This window comes from Gossypium hirsutum, chromosome D10 (genome assembly GCF_007990345.1).
Source record: "Gossypium hirsutum isolate 1008001.06 chromosome D10, Gossypium_hirsutum_v2.1, whole genome shotgun sequence".
NCBI lineage: Eukaryota > Viridiplantae > Streptophyta > Magnoliopsida > Malvales > Malvaceae > Gossypium > Gossypium hirsutum.
The window spans coordinates 30,719,061-30,742,805 of NC_053446.1; the positions used below are offsets into that span (position 1 = coordinate 30,719,061).

Consider the following 23,745-nt stretch of genomic DNA (forward strand, 5'->3'; position numbering starts at 1 on the left):
AATAATTATTAAAAATATAATTTAATAAAATTCTTAATATTAAATATTCTTAAATGAATTTACTAAAATCATAATATATAACACTATAAAATATAATTTAAAATAATAATTATTAAAAATATAATTTAATAAAAATATATAATTTAATAAAATTCTTAATATTAAATATTCTTAAATGAATTTAATAAAATCATAATATATAACACTATAAAATATAATTTAAAATAATTATTATTAAAAATATAATTTAGAAAAAATATATAATTTAATAAAATTCTTAATATTAAATATTCTTAGAATTTACTAAAATCATAATATATAATACTATAAAATATAATTTAAATTAATTATTTTTAAATATAATTTAATAAAAATATATAATTTAATAAAATTCTTAATATTAAATATTCTTATATGAATTTACTAAAATCATAATATATAATACCATAAAATATAATTTAAAATAATTATTATTAAATATAATTTATTAAAAATATATAATTTAATAAAATTATTAATATTAAATATTCTTATATGAACTTACTATAACCATAATATATAATACTATAAAATATAATCTAAAATAATTATTCTTAATATTAAATATTCTTATATGAATTTACTAAAATCATAATATATAATACTGTAAAATATAATTTATAATCTACTTTATTATTTTTAAACTGCAATACATATTTAATGTGCTAAAATATCATTAGTGAAACAAATAATTTAATTATTCTACAATAAAAAAATTAGAAGTAATAAATAACTTGAGAATTATATTTTGCATAAACATAATATTCATATATTAACAAAAGGTTACATGAAATTCTATGTCATAATCCATATGTTATATAGTTTTACAACATCAAAAAGTTAGAACATTGTAATGATATACCATCCCAAATATTACAAACAGAAAAAGTTACGAAAATATCGTCAACAGAACCATGATTTTTAATGGTCAGCAAGAAATCTTCTGACCCATTCCAACCACACATCAGAAGGTAAACTAAAGAAAACGAGCATTTGAGTTGGATGATCTGGAATTTTGCTCAATGCTCGATAGCGCTCATCCATAGTTAAACCTTCTATTTCCCATAAGGTTGGATCTAAATTTGTAGCTTTTTCTTGGATGATCTGGAAATCTTCTAACTTTTGTTGAACTAACACATCGGAGGCAATACTCCTACTGATTTGTTCGCCAATGGCCCACATGTTTTCCGCCAATAAAGTGGCAGCATCATGAAATGAAGAAGAAATATGATCACTTGCATCATAATTCTTTTTTTTCTTATTTGAAGATGTGGAACCCCCTTGGTTTCTATCTGGTTGCGGTTCCATAGCAGAAACATCCATGTCATCCAAAGAGACATCAGCTTTGCAGTCATTGAATTCGTTTCTTTCTTCATTAATATCTGTAGTAGGTACATCCTGAACATTTATTTCTTCAATAACATCAGCGGCTGTTTGAGCATCTCTCCCAGTCGCTCGATCTCTTGCGTAGATGGAAGTAAGTTGGTTGTAGTAAGGGAAACTACGATGTTTGAATTGACCGGCTTCTTTATGACTCTATAAAAATGAGGAAATCATATTAGTTATAAGTTTGGTAAAAATAAGATAATAAAAACTTGAAATAATTCTTACATTTAAATAAGAGTTCCAAACCGCATCTTCAGCAACAACGATCTGCCTATGCTCATCCCAACCAAAACCGCTATTGTTTTGGCCATTAAACATGTCATACACGATTGACCAATCCCTTTTTAGTAACCTAATCCTCGATTCAATATTAGGTCTAGCCTTCAACATTGCATTGGGTAAAGCCTTTTCTAACATTTTTTCTAACTCGTTTAAATAACCGGCTTTGAACCCCGTATTAGCATTAAAGGTTCCAACATTCTGCAAGTCCACCATGCAGGAAACCATTGCTGCATCTTCTTCTGGAACCCATTTCCTTTTGGTTCCTCGAGAAGCTTGGGAAAAAACATTTGATTCTGAAACACCTGAAATAATTATCTTAAGAAAAAAAAAACAAATTACAATTAAGTTTAATATCATGAATCAAAAGGTGAACACTTTACAAAATTACAATTAAGTTCAATATCATGAATCAAAAGCTCAACACTTTATAAAATTATAACACATGATGAATGAAAAGAAATTAAATTATAATTCAACAAGTTTAGTACAATACAAAAAACAATTCAAACACCACCAGAGTTTCACAAACTAGATACATAAAATAACATAAACAAATTAACTCAAACTCATTTTGTCCCTAAACCTAACTAATTTCTAGATGCTTGCCATTCATCGAACATTTGGTTGGCTAGTTCCATCCTCCAAGTAGCCCATGCATCCGATGGATGAATATTTACGATATTCGGTTCATCGTCATCTACCACGTTACTAGGTAATCCTTCTCCCACCTCCGATTCAATAGGATCAATACTCATATGGGTTCGAATAAAATTATGGAGCAAATAACATGCAATAATGATTCTATTATGCACTCTTATAGGATAGAATGATGGACTCCTAAGTATTCCCCATCTAAGTTTTAATAACGCAAAGCATCTTTCAATAACATTACGTGCTGAGGCATGTTTCATATTAAAAAATTCTTGCGGAGTACTTGGCTGATAACCCTGACGCCATTTAGTCAAATGATATCGTTTTCCTCTAAATGGTGCAAGAAATTCCTCACAATTTGTGTATCCAACATCAACTAGATAATAACAACCTATAAAAAAATTTAAATGATTAATTCCCTAAAAAAAGTTTGATCTTAATGAATAATTCAAAGTCCTCTAACTATCCAGTTTACCATGAGGAACTTTTAGTCCATGTCTCCTACTAATGGCATCTCGAAGAACCCGTCCATCAGCAACAGAACCTTCCCAACTAGGAAGAACATAAACAAATTGCATATCAGGTGTACAAACACCTAGCATATTTGTTGCTATGTCCCCTTTTCGCGTTCAATATCTAGGTTTATCAACTGTTGGAACCCTAATCTTGATGTGGGTTCCATCAAGAGCACCTAAGCAATTCTATATCACATGTTATAAAACCTTGAGTTAGGATACTAAACTTAAATCTAAATCAACTAAATTATGTACAAGCTATATACAAAACTCAATCCAATACCTTAAACCATTTCCTTATTGTGTCTGAAGAATTAGCTGTAATTGGCTCTGCCTTTCTAAATAACACATCTTGTAAGCGTATGATAGCATTTAAAACACTATGAAATGATCTGCTAACAGTTTCCCTGGACCTATTAAAGTGATGCTTGATAACTCGATTTTTAAGGTGATGGGAAATGATGTGTAAAAACATTGCCACTTGCTCATCAACAAGCATGTTCCTTGACGACTTCAATCCCCCTAACGTTTGTAACATCTCACACAGTTTAAAAAAGGCAAATCTGTTCATCCTAACTTGTTCAATACATGTCTCGTCACTAGCATATATAAGCCTTTTCACATAATCCCGTTTTGCATAAAAATCTAAAATATAGGACCTAATCCTTGGTCTATAAGTATGTAGGCTATGGCTGGCACCCAATGTAAGTAAGAACCAACTCGCAATTCTACAGATTTGCAACCATATTGTCAATACAATACCAATTCTTTTACGCCTCACACTTTGTGCAATTAAAGGCAGACGAGCCATTACTGCAAGATATTAAAGTGTTATATAGCTTGAGATCATAGTAAAAGGGTCACATTTCTCTAATCATAATTTCAATAACAGTAAAATAAAATAAAATAATTTAATTGCCAAAGAACTTAAAGTGATTGTGTGAATAGAAAACGCTCAACTGTGGGTGGAGGGAGCAATCAAACAAGCCAAAGAATTCAAGTTGTAATAACACACTATCAAAGAAAAATGAACAATACAAATTTAGAATCTTTACGAAGCAAAAAATAGAAACTAAAATTATCTTTGCAACTTGAAATTCATTTCTTTATCAAATTAGTTGTCATGATATAAAAGCACTTTAGGCCTCGATAATACAATCACAGATGGCATGCCTAGTCTATTAACCAAAACCTTATGTAGAAATAGACTATCCTTGTGAGGTGAACAAATTTTGAAAATAGTCTACAACAATTTGCATAAATTCATCTATATATTGAATTAAAATTAAATTTATATTTATACAATTACATTCAGAATGAAAGAATCCAATCTCAATCCAAAATAGCAAGCAACAAGGGAAAAAGAAGAGAACAGATTGAAGACCTAACATTCTCCCAACATGGTATGTATAAAAATACAGGCATAGTTTGCCGTCAGACGGTAAAAAAATAGGCCAAAAATAGAGAGGAGCCCCATTCAATAACATCTTCCTCATTAATATGCATTTATATCTGAAGCTCACATCCAAGTCCAAATAACAAATTGAAGGATGTCCTATCCCCAAAACAATTTTTTTTATTTAGTTCCACCAATAAAGTCAGCATAACTTCAACTGTAAATCATAATTATATAGATTAAGCTGTTTGATCAACCAGTAATAAAGGATATGTTAGGAAATTTCTAAGATCGTTCACTATCTTTCCTAGTTTTTCTTTGTTTGCCTGCCGAGGAAAATAAATCTATCACCATCATACCATATTATTAATTTTAGTTCCAAAAGCTCATAAGGCAATGTAGAGAAGAAAATTTAACAAATATCGTTCACTTCATCACTGAGAACATGTACCCTCCTTCCAAAGCAATAATCGTTATCCATTAAGCAGACACTATTGACATTTTTCATAGAAACAAACAAACAAAAATTAGACACAAACAAAATCCACCAACTAATCCCAAACTTTTGAACTAAAGTAAAACAAAAACAAAAACACCTACTTGCAATTTTCATGTCAAAAATGTAATAAAACATTTCAGAATTAAAATGTGCACTTTTATGCCATTAAAAACAAAACATAATCAATTTATACACACCAAAATAATATATCCATTTTCTATGTTCATGCCAAGAATGAAAAAAAATCATTGAAACCTCAAATGAACCATAAACAGAAAAGACCCATTTTTCATCTTCATCTAAAAAGTGTAAAAAAAAATAAAAATAAAAATCCATAGAAACCTCAAAATGAAAGAATCTTAAAAACAAAAATAGGAAGTACCCATTTTCAATCTTCATCTAAAAAATGAAATAAACAACAATTCGAACCTTAAATGAACTATCTCAACACACACCAAAAGAAAAAAAAAACGAACAAACCCTCATCTAAGAATGTAGTGAATCATTCGAACTGTAAAACTACTAATATCTAAACAAACAGATAGATAATATACCAAAAATTAAAAGCCATTTGATATTCATGTAAACAATGTCCTTAATAAACATCCACTCCAACCTTCAAATAACCCATTAAAAAACTGCATATACCAATGCATATATACAAGATACATAGCAAAAAAAAATACACTCATTTGCCAACACAATCTCAGAGACGATACAAACCATTCAAAAATTAAAGTGCACCATTAGAATTCAAAAACACAAAAAATAAAACAAACCCATTCTCCAGATTCTTTTAAAAAGAAACATTCTAATTGATCGATCAAAATAAATAAATAACTCAAACCCGATGCTCTAATAAACATTCCAATAACATAAACAACACCATTCAAAAAGATAAAAAGAACCAAAAATTGATCAATCAAAATTCTCAAAAGCCACATGCAAACATATCTTCCACATCTGCATTACACAGATTAAGCAAATAATCATAACAAAAAACATACCCAGCGACAAGGCAAAAACCAGCCTCGTACCTTTGCTGAAGACGATCCGTACGGGCCACCAAATAAGAAAATGATGGAAGAAGAAGCAGAAATCGATGGAAGAAGAAGCAGAAATTACCTCTGCAATATCGATAGAAAAAGAAGCAGAAAAAGGAAACGAAAATAAGAAACGGGTAAGGAATCCCTAATCGGCACTGAATGGGGGGAATGCCTATTACGGGATGTGGGCGTATTAGGGACGGAATGGATTCGGGACGTGCTAGAATTACGGGCAACCAAACGCTCGTTAGGTGGTGGGCCCTTAGAATAGGGGGAATGCATTCCTATTCCCCCTAACCAAATAGCCTGTGATGGTGGTGCCGGATGGAATGGGGGCACCACCATTTTTTTCCCACCAATAGCCACTCATCTTCAGGTCATATTTGGATTAAAAAAACCATATTTAAATGGTGGAGGGTAGGCATATGACGACATCAATATACAGGTTGAAAAAAAATTCGAGCACAATATAGGTCATATATGAGCTAAAAAAATTATTTTAAGGGAAAGAGGGCTTTTGTTAGGCGACACCTAGGGGAGGAGGGCTATTGTCAGGTGGTACCACTGTTGGCAGTCTAACTGCTTGCGGCGGACGTGACTAGACGGTTACGGGGTGTTTCTTCTTCTCATCTCCAAAACAATTGTCCATTTCCTCATTTTCCCCGCTTAAGGCATATATATCTAAGCCTATAGATGGTCCCCTTGTGTTGAAAGGAAAAAGTTTGACAGTTTGGTTTTGTAGATTTTGTGTTGAGAAGAAAGGAATCACTAGGTATGTTGTATTTTTTTTAATATTATTTGTTTGTTTGTTATTTATTTAACTGGTATAAAGAAAATTATTATATACTGAAATGGTATGGCAAAAAATATGTGATGTTTTCTAATTTTTATTTGTAATTATTATGCATTTATTTGTTTTTTTTACTTAGTTAATATTAAAAATTCTTTTCTAATTTTCCGAGCTTGTTATGTAATTATAATTTTTTTGAGATTTTTAACATTAAATTTTTATATTTTAAATATTTTTTGAGATTTTTAACATTAAATTTTTATATTTTAAATATTTTTTGTGTTGAAAATTTATTATTTAATGTTATTTGAATGATTCAGAGATTTCATGTTGAATTTTTTGTATGTATAATAAAATAATAATTTTATTTTTGTAATGATAATGTTTTTTTTTGTGTGAATAAAACAGTTTAGTATTTTTTTGGTATGTGTAGGGATAAAAAAAAGTTTAAGTGATATTATTGTGTTTTGCATGCTTTTGTATATATTATTTTGATATTTTTTTATTGTGATTTGCATGTTTTTGTATTATATTTATGTGTTTTGTTAATGAGTGAAAATGTTCAAACTTTAATTTTTCCTGTTAAAAAATGCATTTTCGTTATTTGTATATGGTTTATTTGTTCAGTTGATGATTAATATATTTTTTTTCAAAACTGTAAATATCCAAATGGGTTCGTTGATTACAAAAAATGATCACTTAGCAAATAAGATTAATGTGCAGGTAATAAAATTGTTATTTGTTATTCACGAGTCCTTTTATAAAGTTCCACGTCATTTTTTTATTTAATTAGGATATATTAATTAATGCGGTAATTAAATATGGTCAGGGTCAATATCGCATATTAGGGGCTCATGTCAATGGTCCGGGCAATCGACCAAATGAACATTTTATGCCATACTTGGAGGCATTCGGATTCGGATCAACGGCATTGATTCGAATGTTTGATTTGAGGTGATGCTTGATATCCACTTTGGTCAAGCGGTGGTGTCTGGAGACCCACACATTTCATTTGTTGTATGGGGAGTGTACCATCACTCTAAAAGATGTTGCACTACAACTTAGGCTCCCAATCGACGATAGTGCAATCACAGGTGTAAGTACAGTGTCTAAATTGACGACGCTTTGCTAGCACTTACTAAAACGCTCACCCGATGATGGTGGAGATAAATTTACGAGTTTGAGATTTTCATGGTTGAAGGGAAATTTTAAAAATTTATCGAGTACTGTCATTGAGCGGAAGATGATGTGTGCTGCTTGAGCATATATAATGCATCTGATAGGGGTGTACTCATGCCAGATGCAAATAACAACAGGGTCACTTGATATACTTGCCCCTGTTATTTGATTTGACAGCTGCATGTTCGTATAATTAGGGCTCAGCAGTATTAGCAACATTGTATCGTGAGCTTTTTCGTGTGACAAAACACCGTACCATGGACATAAGCGGGTTCTTGATATTGCTGTAGTCCTGGGCGCTATACAGGATGTTATATTTGACATCAGTTAGTCAACAAACACATGCCTTCCCACTTGCAAATAAGTGATAAAATTTAAGCATTACATTAAGAATTTTGTTTTTTTATGGAAAATTGTTCTAACAAGTTTAATTTTTAATTTATTGTTTAAATCTTTTTAATTTTTAATGATTACGAAATGGAAGCATATAATTAATAAACACTATTCATTCAACAAGGATTAATTTCAAAACACAACTTTTGACTTTTTTGAAAACAATATAATGTCAAAGTTTTGTTTTAAGATGTAATATAGTTGTGTTGCTCCTAAAATATAAATATGAAAATTCCATCATAATAATAAAATAAAATAAAATTTTGAACATGGAGTACAATAATTCATAGTCCACTCGATCGAGATGATTGTCCAATATGGTAGGTTCGGTGCAGGCATTTAGTCCGATTATGACTAGCTGTTCTGTACAGACCACAAAGTTTGGGGTTGGGGTTCTCCATCATGTCCATTTAACCATAGATCCTGGTGACCTATAGGCGACTTTTCGACTTCTTACGTAACCCCTTGTTTGGGACAAACTCGAAAGTCAGCGGAGGCACTTCCCATGTAGACAAATCACGCAAGATGGGGAACTGGTTTCCCCAAATACGCAATGTGCATTCCAAAGTGTACACCTCATCGATATATTGTTCAACATTGATTGAGGTGAGAGTGCAAGCTGCAACGACATACGTTCAATGGTAACAAAGTGTTTGGAACTTTCAAGCAATCACACCATCTATTTCGGAGATCAACTCTGTAAAACCTAAGTGGGATATCGAATTGATGACCAATGAACTCCATAACTTGAAAAGTTTCTAATTGTCGAGAATATATTTCTACATTCATCGACCTCGCTCTCTGATGGTTCGCATCCATTGCCTTCTTGACCTTCTCAACAAATACGTGTCCCGCCTCTATATGGTTTACTTATTTCAGCCCCATTCTTAGCATCAATGTTGCTAGCCTGCAGAACATAACTAAGAAAATAGATGAAATTGGAAGATGTTGTGTTTGTTTCAAGACGGAGTTAATCGCCTTTGCCAAGTTGGTGGTCATATGACAATATCGAGACCCGTTATCAAAACTTTGAGCCCATTGTCACAACTCCATGGTAACCAACCACTCTCAGAAAGGAGTATTCATTTCACCGTGCATATCACCTTCAAGCCTGGTTAGCCTTTGCTTTAAACAGTGTTGTTCTAGCTCGTACGCTACATATGTATTCCAAAAAAATACATTACCTTTTTGAATTAATTTGTAGAAGTATTAAAAAAATTTCAAAAATATGTTGAAACTAAAATTTACCCATGTTCACGACTTGTTTCCGCCAGTGTGCATTTTGTAGTCTTGGCAGAAGTTAGAGGTGATGTGCTCGATGCAGTAAACGAATCTCCACAAAACACTTGAATGCCTAATCGTGATAATTAGTCCCTTCGATCAATCGAATATGATACAAATATTGTCATCTCTAACAACATATGTCTGTAAGTTCGTCAGGAAGAATTCCCATGATTCCATATTCTCGGACTCCATAATGGAAAACGCTACAGGGAGCAAGTTCTAATTCTCGTCTTGAGCAATTGCAATAAGTATAATCTGCATATATTTTCTGTATAGCCAGATTTTGTCAACATGCACAAGTGGCTTGCAATGGGGAAAGGTCTACATGCATGGATCAAACGTCCAAAACATCTGGTGGATAGTTTTCCTTCTCGATTGTAGTTGGTCATCCGAGTCATAATAAGATCATGTTTGCATCAAGTACTCTCGCATAACGACTATCCACCATTGTAGTTCATTGTACAACACATCCCAATCTTCGTACAATTTCTCCATTATCATCTGTTCAGCTATCCATGCTTTCCGGTATGACATTCAGTATTGGAATCGTTCTTGTATTTTGATAATCAGCATCGAAATAGGTTTGGTCGGCATGTCCTTCACCATTGGTATGATGTAATTGTAGATGGTTTTAGCATTAAGTTTGCGGTGATCTTGTGTCATACATGTAGAAGTGCATGTGTGAGGCCTAACAAATTTTCTAATCTCCCACATTTGTGACCTCTAGATAAATCGACTCGTTCCCGCCAATTGCGCTCTTCTATCAACCTTCAACACTCCCTAATATACAATGTTGATTTAGAAACGTCGACTTTGTAGTCAATCGAAACATTCATGTTATACCGCTTAATGATAAATACCCAGTCTTCCTTAGTCGTGAATTTTTGGCCTACGAAAAACTCTTCACATTCGAGATCTGCGACCAATCGGTGAGCAGGTAGTATATCAAAGTACTCTAGGAACTTGGATGCATGTGCCACACTAGGATTTACGATCGACATGTGGGCCCCAAGATCATTGCGTATGAAAATGTCTCGACTTAGGTTTTCAATTGAAGATGTGTAAACATTTCCATCTTCATTCATGCCTTCATTGTCGATATCATTCGGTACCTCGTCTAGATAGGGATCACTATAATCTTCAACCTCGTGATTAGAAGGACCATTATTATCATATCCATCTTCACCATATGCATAGGTCTCAATCACCACATGATGTATTTGTAAATGGGGACCTGGGTTAAGGTTATCAGGCGTAGGTAGAGCATTAAGATCGATTTCGAACCTGCGTATAGTCGATTACCTCTCAATAGAAGCTCTCAGAACCTCCGTACACGGATCTTGAACTTTATGTTCTTCACTTAATGGAGTGAAATCTTCAGGTGGCTCCACATCAACTAACTCAACAAACAACTAAATCGATTCAATGTGGCTATTCTAATATTGACAATAAAGTGCGACCATAGTCTCCACGTTGTCATTGTCTACAAGTTCCATATCGATGAATTTGATGGGATTTGTTGAAATTGAGAATTTGTAGAATAGTTTCAAGATCCTCCTCCCACAACATCTAACAATTTTTGCACTGATCCTTCCTTTCATATCATCAACCGACACATTTCTATTAAATCTTATTTCTATTTTTCGGCGACATTCAAATATACAACCAACTGTTGTTATTAAAATTACCCTATCGGAATAAACGCATACGAAGAATTGATTATCCATTTTCAATACTAAATCTATAAAAATATTTAAATATAATTAAATTTCTCAATAATTATTTGAAAAACAAAACAAGATTCTATTGGAAAAAATATAATAACAAAAATTAATCAATGTACAAACCTTACAAATCTTTCTGACTTTTCTTCTTTGTTTTCTCTTCTACAAAAAAAAAACTCATTTCCTTTCTTCTTATCCATTAGCTGCTACAACCATTCAACAAAACACAAAAAATACTATAACAATTCAACAAAACAAAACACAAAAATGACTACCAAAATTCACACAAATTGCCATAATTGTTCAACTCAAATATATAAGGGTTTGGTGTCGCTAGTGTAAAACCCCTAACCCGTATCTGTCGCCAAAACATGGTTACAGAGAATTGTCAGGGTTTACGAATCAAATAGATAGAAATTTCAAACGTTTCATAACATATCAAATTCATAATAAAACCAATCAAAACCATATATATTGTCCCTTATATGAGCCCTCAAGGCCCTAAATACGCATTAGAAATAAGTCGGGACAAAATCAGAAACTTAGAAAATTTTCGAAAAACATAGAAAAATTTCAAAGTTGCAGGGGTCACACGGTCGTGTGGACAAGAAAATGACCACTTCCAAGCCATTTCTTTCACCCTTTCACGCATAAACCTACAAGAAATTTGTACATGTATACAAGGCCTGTAAACATACTCAAATTATGCAAAGAATGACTAATCTCAATACCAAATGTTCATATAACCAATATGCCAAAGGCACCTCAATCATCAAGCATCAACTTATATATATATACATGAGCACATTTGTTCAAACCTTAACCAAGATATCAAAACTACCAATATAATCGCTGGATAGTGTGATAGATCTCCGACGAGCTTCTAACCCGATCGAGCTTCCGATAACCTATAAAGTAAGTGATAAACAACTATGTAAGCAATGAATGCTTAGTAAGCTCATACAAACTTTAAACATAATATTCAAATTCAATAATAAACTTTATATGATAACTATAAAGTTATACCAATGCCTTAAGATTTGTCAACTACATAACCACCACTAACTCATAAATGAGTAAGTCTATCAACATCATATATCTGTTCATTCCTAACATAATAAGATTTTATAAAACGTTTTACGCTATCATTAAAATTTTCATAAAACTATGAATATCTTTCTTTACTTACTTTACATTTCATTTACTAAACATAAAATTAAATAACAACATCAATTAACTAATTAATATATTTATTCATAACATAGGTAAGTTCAACCATAACATACGTAATTTCTCATACATAAGTACATTATTCAACTCGTCAATCCCTTTTTCATCATATCACATTTCAATTATGAACTTACCATTTTATTTATATAATACCAGACATAAGCATATACATCAATCATAATCTCAAGCTTGACATAAGCCTAATCACCACCATCAATACGCAAGTTAGTGCATTTATGTATATAACTCATTTTCATGTTTCAAATCACTACCCCATTTTCAATTCTCATACAATATCATCCAATATCAATCATAGTATCGCTTTATTTAATTACCGCTATTAACACGACTCGGACTCGGATGGATACACAGATCCAACCAACACACCAATTTGGCACCCAGTGCCTTATCAGATAAATCCAAAGTAGTAATTGTGCTTAATCCTATATAAATTTGACACGCAGTGTCTCATCAGTTAAACCGAAGTAAATTGGCACCTAGTGCCTAATCGACTCGAAGTCAAAGAAATCCCTAAACTTTTCCTATCCTATGGCATGCCATCTATATTCAACTCAGCCCAATACAGTTAATAGGGTTCCAATTCACTTTCCAAATACAACCAATATCCAATTATTATATTTGCACATTATCACATTTACACATATGTATTCATTTCTTAAATAATCAATACATTCATAATATATATATCAATTCAATCCATTCCAATCAACTTTAATTCAATTCAATATCAAAGAGCCAAATACTCACCTCAATCACTTACCATATGCATTAAATCAAAATACAACAATTAGTAACTAGGTTCAGATTATAGAAATACAAACCGCACAATTGAAATATAAACACATATTAATGAATAAGATCCAACTATCATATGTCAACCTTTTGAATTCATACATATTAGCATATCATTTCAACATCATTTCGTACTATACTCAAATTGCACATGCTAACATCTTTTATTTGATTAACATCTTTTATTAGCTATTCATATATCAAACCACAATTGTTTATACATTGGAATTAGCCATTCAATACTCAATTCATGAGTACATAACTCATGTAACTCATTTAATCACAACATATCTCATTTTCATTTATGTTCAGGTTAATATTCAATAAATAACAAATCTTTCAAATTCATTAAACAATTTACCTTACCGAGATTGTACATATGAAGAACGACTTACGAATATGAGTAAATTGTCAGTACAAACAAACACACCAGATGCTCACAAGAGCCAATCCCTCCAACACACCAAATCACGATTGTACTCTATCCCGCGTTCAATCCAATCAGAGTAATCAAATTCAATATTATATATCAAATTACCATTAATTTTCAAAAATAAATATAAAATTTGTACCATGTTAATATACTTAAAAATTCATATTGATGTTAAATTCTAACTGTACTAACTTACCTGGCTAAATTGCAGAAATGTCAAAGTATAGGGGTATTTTGGTGATTTTCTATTCTCCTCGATTTTCCACTCGACCTTGATCTAAATTAATAATTTCATTCAATTTATTAATTTAGACAATAAAATAATTTATTTTTATAATTTTACAAAATTGCCCCTAACATTTTACTTTTATTCAATTTAGTCCCTAAACGTAAAACATGAAAATTAACCATTTTTAATGCAAACCATGCTAGCCGAATATTCATGGCATTCATTACAGCCCATTTTTGTAATAATTTCACAAAAACCGCTTTTATTTTTACTATTTCAACAATTTAGTCCCTAATCAGAAAATTCATCAAAATTACTTAATAAAATACTTTTAAATATCAACCAACATCTCAAATTCATCATTTAATAACTAAAATCATATATATTCATCAATGAAAACATTCAAAATCTTTAACAGTTTCAAAATCGAAGGTACGAGCTAGCTGGACCTAGTTGCAACGATTTCAAAAACATAAAAATTATTGAAAACGGGGCTAAATTGAACTTACATGCACCATCAAAAGAATAGCCGAAACTTGAAGCTACCATGGTTTCTTTCTTATTTTTCATTCGTGAAGAAGAAGACACCAAAATGAATATAAAACATTTTGATTTTATTTTAATTTAATTTAATTATCAAATTACCATTTTGCCCTTGGTTAAATAAATAAATAAAACACCAAAGTCATGTCCATATTTGTCCATCACATAAATATATGGCATAATTACCATCAAAGGAAGGTTTAATTTCACAATTGGTCTTTCAATTTAATTAAATTCTAACTAAATAAACTTATTTACAATTTAATCCCAAACTAATTAGGATTAAAAGAACAATTAATCCAAAAGCTAATGGATTCAATCATAGCACCACCACTTGGAAACTCTGACCATGGTTTAATTACCATTTAAGTCACTTTTCCTTTATTCAATTAACCATTTAATCACTCAAATCAAATAGTGATTAAATTTTACATCTTTTACAATTTAGTGCTTTTTAATTAATTAACTATTGAAATGTTAAAAATTTTCAACGAAACTTTACTACTACCTTTATGACACTTCTTAACTATTTATAAAAATATTTACGACTTTGTTTATAGAAACGAGGTCTCGATACCTCATTTTCTAGAACCACTTGACCTTATGGTCTTTCCACTTGAACTTAATTAATCAATCGAATAGCATAAATTATCATATCAAAAATATTTTTTAAAATCATATTTGACTTGTAAATATTAAATAATAATATTTATGAACTTACTCGTCGGATTTGGTGGCCCAGAAACCACGGTTTTCGACACCACTGAAAAACGGGCTGTTACAGCTAGTGTAGCAACCTCCACCCTTTTTTACCCGTATTTTGCCTGCTATAGTTGCTTCATACCAGTGCTGCTGTATAATGTCCCTCCACCATTAATTTTTTTTAAACATATTATGAACTAAAGGTGGAGGCATGATTGGGGCAAAAAAAAAATGGGTGGTGCCCCCACCCCTTCAAGCACCATCCCTTGACACCGTTCATTTAATCCCATTTTGGTTAATAATGTTATCAGGATACTATTTTGATATTTAATTAATTTTTTTGGTATTATCAAGGTAAAAAAGCCTCAATTCACAATAGTTATTTGGATATTCCTTCTTGTAAAATTTAAATTTAATTTCATATGTTTGTTTTAAATTTTGAATTTTTTTATTATTCACATTAAAATTAAATATTACCATTTAAATTTAAGATTAATTAGATTATTTATTGGATATTTATATTAACTAATGTATTTATTAAATTTAACAAAAATTAAAATAAACTTTTAAAAGTAAAACAAATAATGTATTCTTATATAGGAATTTGAATTCATTATTAGAAAAATAAAATAAAATAAAATAAATTAAATTAAACCCATTACATGTAAAGTAAATCAAATTAAAATAATGAATTTTCAAAAATTATTATCTATAATAATAGAATATTCAAATATGCAAAAAAGGAAATTTAAATATATCTTAATTAGCATTATCATTTTTTTGTCACTTTATCATTCTTTTAATATACCTCGCAGAAATTTTAGGTTAAACTACATAATTAGTCACTAAATTATGGGTAAATTTTCATTTTTCTTACTGAATTATTCAAAAATTTTCATTTAAGTCATTAAGCTGTTAAACTCAATATTATATGGCTTTCTCTTTTTCCCCTTTTCTTCTATAGTTTAGGTTTTTTTTTCATGAAACAACTTTGGACATCACAAATTTATAAACCAGAATTCAAATAGTATTTTTTCTCCTATCTTTGAAACTAATTGTCAGATCGACTTGGATTTAAGGTGTGTTCTTCTACTCGCCGTTGGGTACTAATCTACCATATCGGTTGTCGAATCATCGCTTAGAGCTTGTTGGCTGAACTTTTAAAATAGAAAAATTTTAATTGCCCAATGACTTAAATAAATTGTTTTGAATAGTTTAGTTACCTAAATAAAAACATTCGAATAGTTCAGTAATCAAATTGTAACATTTTTAGTTAAATGATCAAAACAAACTAACCCGTAATTTAGTGGCTAATAGTATAATTTATTAAAAATTTCATTAATCGATATCAATGGTGTCAATGCATTATAATATTATGCAAATAATGAGGATAATCCATAACGAGTACGATAGGTGCATTATCATCTTTGAAAAAATAAGAAAGGATTTTTAAAAACGAAAAATAGAAGACTTAGACTCCCTTTAGATTTCATTTTATGATCACTCAAAAACAAAAATTGCAAAGCTTGTGAGAGTTTCTTTTCCCCTACAAATAACATTTGAAGAGTGTTTTCAAAAGATAACTAAAAGATGTGGAAAAGATCTCTCTTTCAACAAAGACTTAGTTGCTTATTTATAGGCAAATTCTTAAATTAAGGACCAAATTATGTAGTAATCACTATTTTAATCATTATTCATTTTAGATAAAAGTATCATATAAGTCTATGTATTTAGAGTAGATTGCATTTTAGCCCCTATATTGAAAAAATGGACAAATTAGTCCTTATACATTTCGAAGCGTGAAAATTAGCCCATCCATTAAAATTTTCTGTTAAATAATGACGTGAAACATGTTGAAAATTATTTCTTTATAGGTAAACTATAAAAATGGTCACCCAACTATGCGTTTGTTATATTTTGGTCACCCAGCTATTAATTTTTTTGATTTAATAACTAAATTTTTTGAAATGAAATATTTTAGTCACTTTGAGCCGATGTGGGCATTTTTTATTGATCTAGTAACAAAATTAGCGCTCTAATGTTTACACATTCTATCAATTTGATCCTAAATATAAAAAATTCAATAAATTTGACCTTAATATTTACAAAATTTATCAATTTAGTACTAACTTTAAAAATTTTAAAAATATTAAAAATATTAAAAAAAATCAGTTTTATCCCTTTATAACCCATTAGCTAACTAGTGATGGCAACGAGGCAGGGCGATTTTTTGCCTGCCCTGACCCGACCCAATGCTCTACCACCATGCTCCAACCCCAACCTGACCCCAACTTTAAAAAATTTAACCTACATGAATCCAAACTTGAAAATTAATAGTATACTCATTCCGATCTGATCCGATCCGATCTGACTTGACCTGAGTTTTTTTTTAAATTATGATTAGTTATTTTTTAAAATGAAAGGTTTTGGCACCATTTCTTATTAGATTTGCTTAATGATTTATCTCTAGAGTTTCCTGCTAATGTATATTTACACACGTGATTACTGTTGGAAAAATCTTGCTTAAAAATGGCGTTCTTTCAAAGTGAAAAATAAAAATTTTGAAAATCGAGCCGATTTGTGATATTTATAGCAATAAACTTTTTTCCCAAAAAAGTACTTGTGCTTTGTGCGATATGGATCCTAGATGTTCCTGACTTTCAACCGAATGACTTTCTTCGCTCTTTTCGTACCATGAGTTACTTCGAGTGTGAGCTCAAACAATCACGAACCAAACACAAAACCTAAAACGATTTAATTATTTTCAGTAGGAAAGTAGTTCTCTCTCAATAGAAACCGATAGAATTGTTATTACTAGAGAATAGAATTTATACTTAGAAAATAAATTCTCACTATTTTCTGGCAGGATAACAATATTGAAAACTTATATGACCTGTTATGTTAAATAGCTCTATCAGTGTCATCTATTTATAAGTAGAGATTGGAGAATCTTGGTTGAATTAGTATAACACAAATAATATTTATTTAATAGAAAAACTACTTTTCTAGTTTAACTAGAAAGAGGGGCGACACTCCCTAGTTAAATACACTAGGGATGCCGCTCATTATATTTAATATAAGGGAAGTTTGGTCCTCTCTTGTATTAGGTCCAATTATATGTGCTTCATGTATTTTTAATCCAACACTTTATAATTTAATCAAACTCAATACATGTTTTTCTATTTCCAAAAATAAATATTATTTATAAATTAATTTTCCAATTAAATAATTTTCTCAACCCAATTCTAACTGTTAAAGTCATGACAACTTTACCGTAAAATAATCTATGAGAAAATATATTTAATTTCCAAATTCAATGGATTCACAATGACTAATTAATTTAATTCCATTTTTGAGCTTCAATTATTTAATTAAATAATAATTCAAAAACTTTAAATTAATTCTCAAGTCATTTCTACACCCAGTGAGAAAACACATGCATTTTAGAATGTGACCTATTTCTCTAACTTTATCATTTCCATCTATTTATGTTAATTTGATTCTTTATTCAATTCATTTTTGGTTTCAATGAGCTTGCAGAGTGATTGATTGAAAATATACAATTACAACTAAAATGATTTATAATTAAATTTTAGCTTTTTACCTATTAATTATACTCATTTAGCCACGAAGTCATTCCATTATAGTATAGTGACTAAGCTCTCCCTAATTACATACCATTACAAAAGCTACTCAACTAGTGCTCGTCTAATGACTTTTTCATAAGTGTGTTACCCTCATAGGATATCCTTAATCTCTTTGGGATAAATCTGTTCTCCCAATATGATCCTATTTTATCTCATGGTAACCATTACATCTTTTTTCGCCAAAAGTCAATTACTATCAAATAATAATTAAGTCATTTATCACAAAGGCAAACGATCCGTGACCACGTTTACTTTTCATGTATTATATAATGTTAATGAGAGGATATCATTTACCCTTTACTTGGGTTATGAATTCCACTATTATGAATGATGCTACATATTGTAGAAGTCGTATACCGAATGTACTAGCTTTCGGTTCCTTATCTATTTGAACTTAGGTTTTACTTACATCAAAATATATGAGTCATGTATACATAGTCTATCATCCACTCAGGATTAATGTAATAAATTCATAAACGGATCTAGGATCTATTCTACTTGGGTCATGTCTAATGTGTTGTTAGTCCAGTTACTCACATCTACATCTTTATCTCCTAGGAGTCATCCGTTTTGATGCTCAAGATAGAACATCTCCCAATTGGAATTAATAGAAAACATATTAGTCTTTCAATTGATTTGCTAATTTTCGCTTAGACTAAAGACATGTTTAGGTTCATCTACTAATATAAGTTGTCCTTCCGTATTACGATCTGATCACATAATACCGCTTAGTATTAGTTAAACATTAGGTAACCAGTGAGCCAATATTTGCTTTCATTTTCTTTTGCGTGCAAAAGCCATTGAGGACAATATAAAAGAGTATTAATGTAATTTATGAATATTTTTATTAAACCAATTTGTTCAAAATATAAAAAGTGTACATAGATGAAAATACTACACTTAAGGCATTAGATCCAAAATTGCAACACATAAGAAAAAAAAGAAGGAACAAAGATTCCTTTAATAAATTATTAAATTAAGAAGATAGAAAAAAAGGGAAAATAACCTTACAGGGGGTGAAAATGGACTAGTATAAAGGCAGTAGAATTAAAAGAAAATAAAGACATTAAAAACGTTATCTGTTCGAGTAGTAATGTAGCAAATTATTCCGAATAGGTTCTAATTACCTCTAAATGTGTTATCGTTTAGGGTATAAATAGCACACCAAAAAATATATAATTAAATTGGCGGTGTTCGCAAGTATACATGTCAAATTGTAATATATTATTTGTGTTACAACAAAATAAAGAGAAGTATTCTGAGGATCGTACCCAAGGGAGGATAGATTAAATCTATAGAAAATATCTTTACAGTAATAAGTCTAAATAGTAATCATTAAATCCTATATTACTATAGATCATAAAATTGATGAAGATTAAAAATTAAATAATTGAAATAAATAAACAATAAAATAAACAAACGACTAAATCGATAAAATCAATAAGGAAGATTAACTTGTTTTTGGGGTTGTAATTAACTTCATATTAGGGTGGATTAACTATTAACCAACCAATTTTTACCTCTCAGCATCTAACTAATTAATTGATTAGTTAATATTAGCTTATCTCCCGACCTCACTTTCTCAACCAAGACAAATTATAGTTTACTTGGCAAACTTATCTCCTAACCTCATTTAACCTATAATTACTTCCTAAGGTTTTCATGCTTAAGGTTTAGGAACACATCATCTATACCAACCATAAATCCTCTGTTAATCATGTCCCCATCCACTTGCTAATCTCCCCCAAGGGATTAGCAACTCATGACATTTATAATCTCAATATCAATTGAAATAAACATATAAATAAACACGGTTGAATCTAAATAGAAAAGAGATGTAAAAATAATCTTATGGATGTCAGTTGGAGCACGTAGTAACGTTTCTCTCGATTGGAATAATCAAATATTGTCGCTTGCGAAAGAGAAATAAACTGGATACTTCGACTTGATAAAAGAACTCTTGGATCAAAATCAGGTCTAAGAGAAGAACAAAACATTTTAAAGAAAAGAAAAGAAAAGAAAAGAAAACTTAATCTAATCCTCCTCCTAAAATACAAGGGTTTTCGGATGCATCTGAGACGATTTAGTTGTATCAAACACCTAAGGTTTTATTTATAAGAGTGTTGGAAGCCTGAATTAGGTATTCAACATGTATTAGGTCTTTGTATAAAGTTGATTGTGCGGACGAAAATAGCCCTGGAATACTTGTGCACCACGTCGAGGCTATGTTGCACCATGCAAGGCCTATGGCGCGACATGATAGGTGATTTCTACCTTCTTTGGTTTGTGTCGTGCTTTCATGGATTGGGAAGCTTGTGCATCACTCGTCTCTTACTCCTACATCCATTAGGCTTATAATTCATCATCCTACACACTTAATTACATAAATTAAAACTACCTAGGGTTGTAATTAACTTCATATTAGGGTGGATTAATTATTAACCAACCAATTATTACCTCTCAGCATCTAACTGATTATATAATTAGTTGATACTCGCTTATCTCCTGACCTCACTTTCTCAACCAGGATAAATTATAATTTACTTGGTAAACTTATCTCCTAACCTCGTTTAACCTATAATTACTTCCTAGGGTTTTCATGCCTAAGGTTTAGGAACACGTGATCTATGCCAACCCTAAATCCTCCATTAATCACATCCCTGTCCACTTGTTAATCTCCCCTAAGGGATTAGCCACTCATGACATTTATAATCTCAATCTCAATTGAAATAAACATATAAATAAACACGGTTGAATCTAAAGAGAAAAGAGATGTAAAAATAATCTTATGGATGTCGATTGGAGCAGGAAGTAGTGCATCTCTTGATTGGAATAATCAAATGTTGTCGCTTGCGAAAGAGAAATAAACTTGATATTTCGACTTGATAAAAGAACTCTTGGATCAAAATCAAGTCTAAGAGAAGAACAAAGCATTTTAAAGAAAAGAAAAGAAAAGAAAACTTAATCTAATCCTACTCCTAAAATACAAGGGTTTTTTGATGCATCTGAGACAATTTAGTTATATCAAACACCTAAGGTTTTATTTATAAGAGTGTTGGAAGCCTGAATTAGGTATTAAACATGTATTAGGTCTTTGTGTAACGCCCCAAAATCTCTTATACATTTTTTCGTATTTTTGTGACACAATTGTATGTTTGCTTCAGTGGTTAAGTGTTTGGGGAAGTGTTTGAGAGGTTTTAAGTTCAAGCATTAGCTTGGACAATTTTTTGTTTTTAAATGAATAAACCCCTATCTCTAATCAGTAGGCTTATAAATATATGTTAGTAAAATATGTCAGAATGAACCTGCTGGTCGGTGGTTAAGTGGAGTGTCAGTGTGTTGGGGGTCTTGAGTTTGAATCCCTGTACGTGCAAGGGGGATTTTTTTGTTCTTGTGCCGTGAAGGAGTTTGAAATGTGGTAAAATACTAAGTGTTTGAGATGTGTGGGAGGTTGTGGATGATTTGGGGTGTTTGGATTGAGTGGGGAGTCATGTGGAGAGATTTGAGGAGTAAAAATAGGAGAAATTAAGGGATTGTGATAGGATTAGATTCTTTTTTTTTCAAAATTTGATTATTCCTTCCTCGGTTTTGCTGAAGCCGAGTTTCTTTGTTCATTCTCTCTTGTCGAAAGTTTCCTTTAGTTTTTCCCTCTCCATCATTCTCTTTTATTTTATTCTCTTGGTTCTGTCGATTCCTTCTTTCCCTGTTTGTTGCGGATTTCTTTCATTTTATAACCTTCTTCTTCTTGTGGTCACGATTTGCTTCTTCAATATCTTTGAGCAGTGATGGTAAGTTTTGCTATTATAGCTTCCATCTTATTGTCATTCTTTGTCTAATGGGAGTTCTATTTCTGGTTAGGAGACCTTTAGGTGACTGTAGGAATTTCGAGCGATGCCGCTTAATTACAAATCCACTGTGGTTCGTGGAAGGTAAGGTTATCTATAGTTTTTTGAAATTGTTTGTTTTAATGCTTCATTTAAAAGTGACTGATTGGAGGTTTACTTCTGTTTCCTTCTTGGTTGCAGCCGAATTATTTTTCCTTTGGCCTCTGTCTTGGCCTCTTTCAATAATCGTTTACATTTTCGTGCATTCGAATTTGATCAAAGAGTAATGGGCTGTTGATTGACACTTTGGCAGTAAGGAATCGCCATTCTGTTTTCATCTGAGGTCTTGGAGTGCTCGTGGTTGGGTTAGCAGTGGAAATAGACCAGGTGTGTAATTGCAACACTGGAGACTGAAATCGGCAAAAAGCTAAAAAGTGAGACTGTTATTACATAGAGGTTAACTGTTTTAACATAGAGGAAATAGACGATACCTGCACTGATAACGAAGTGAAAGAGTTCATGAACTCCAGCTAGACATCTTCCTGAAGCTATTCGATTTGTTGGTCATTGATAGTTATTACTCGCGATTCTCTCGATGATCTCATAAGCCTCATTATAAGACTTAGACAAAATTGCACCAATTGCGGAAGCATTTACCATCAATCTTGTATGTGCATTGAGACCATTATAGAATGTCTCTAACTTGATACAGTGAGGAATCCCATGATGAGGACACTTACGAAGTAACTCCTTGAATCGCTCCCAAGCCTCATACAAAGACTCGCCATCCAATTGCTGGAAAGTTGTGATCTCGTTCCTCAACTTAGCATTTTTGCTGGGTGGGAAATATTTAACCAAAAATCTCTCCGCTAATTCTTGCCATGTAGATATAGAACTTGGTGGCAATGAATTGAGCCATGCTCGTGCTTGATCTCACAACGAGTACGAAAACAAGTTCAACCTCAGTGCGTCTTCAGTCACATCGGCTATCCTGAATGAATCACTCACCTCCATAAATAATCAAAGGTGGAGATGTGGATCTTCTGTGGGCATACCACTAAATTGGCCCACCATTTGTAGCATTTGAAACACCACTGGTTTCAATTCAAACTGGGTTGCCTCAATATCTGGCCTTCTACT

General features: G+C 31.3%; 1 protein-coding gene and 1 non-coding gene across 2 annotated transcripts; one reads left to right on the forward strand and one right to left on the reverse strand.

The window, feature by feature from the left end:
* Positions 1-789: 789 nt before the first annotated feature.
* Positions 790-2,031, reverse strand: LOC107915905 (uncharacterized protein At2g29880-like). The gene is made up of 2 exons (XM_016845093.2): positions 1,651-2,031; positions 790-1,575 (listed from the first exon to the last, which is right to left on the reverse strand). Exons 1-2 carry the CDS (start codon positions 1,930-1,932, stop codon positions 961-963), a joined length of 897 nt encoding a protein of 298 aa, XP_016700582.1. The 5' UTR covers positions 1,933-2,031; the 3' UTR covers positions 790-960.
* Positions 2,032-23,323: 21,292 nt separating this feature from the next.
* On the forward strand, positions 23,324-23,430 carry LOC121222718 (small nucleolar RNA R71). Its single transcript, XR_005920084.1, has one exon. It is a non-coding gene; the product is annotated as a small nucleolar RNA R71 (small nucleolar RNA).
* Positions 23,431-23,745: the final 315 nt, after the last annotated feature.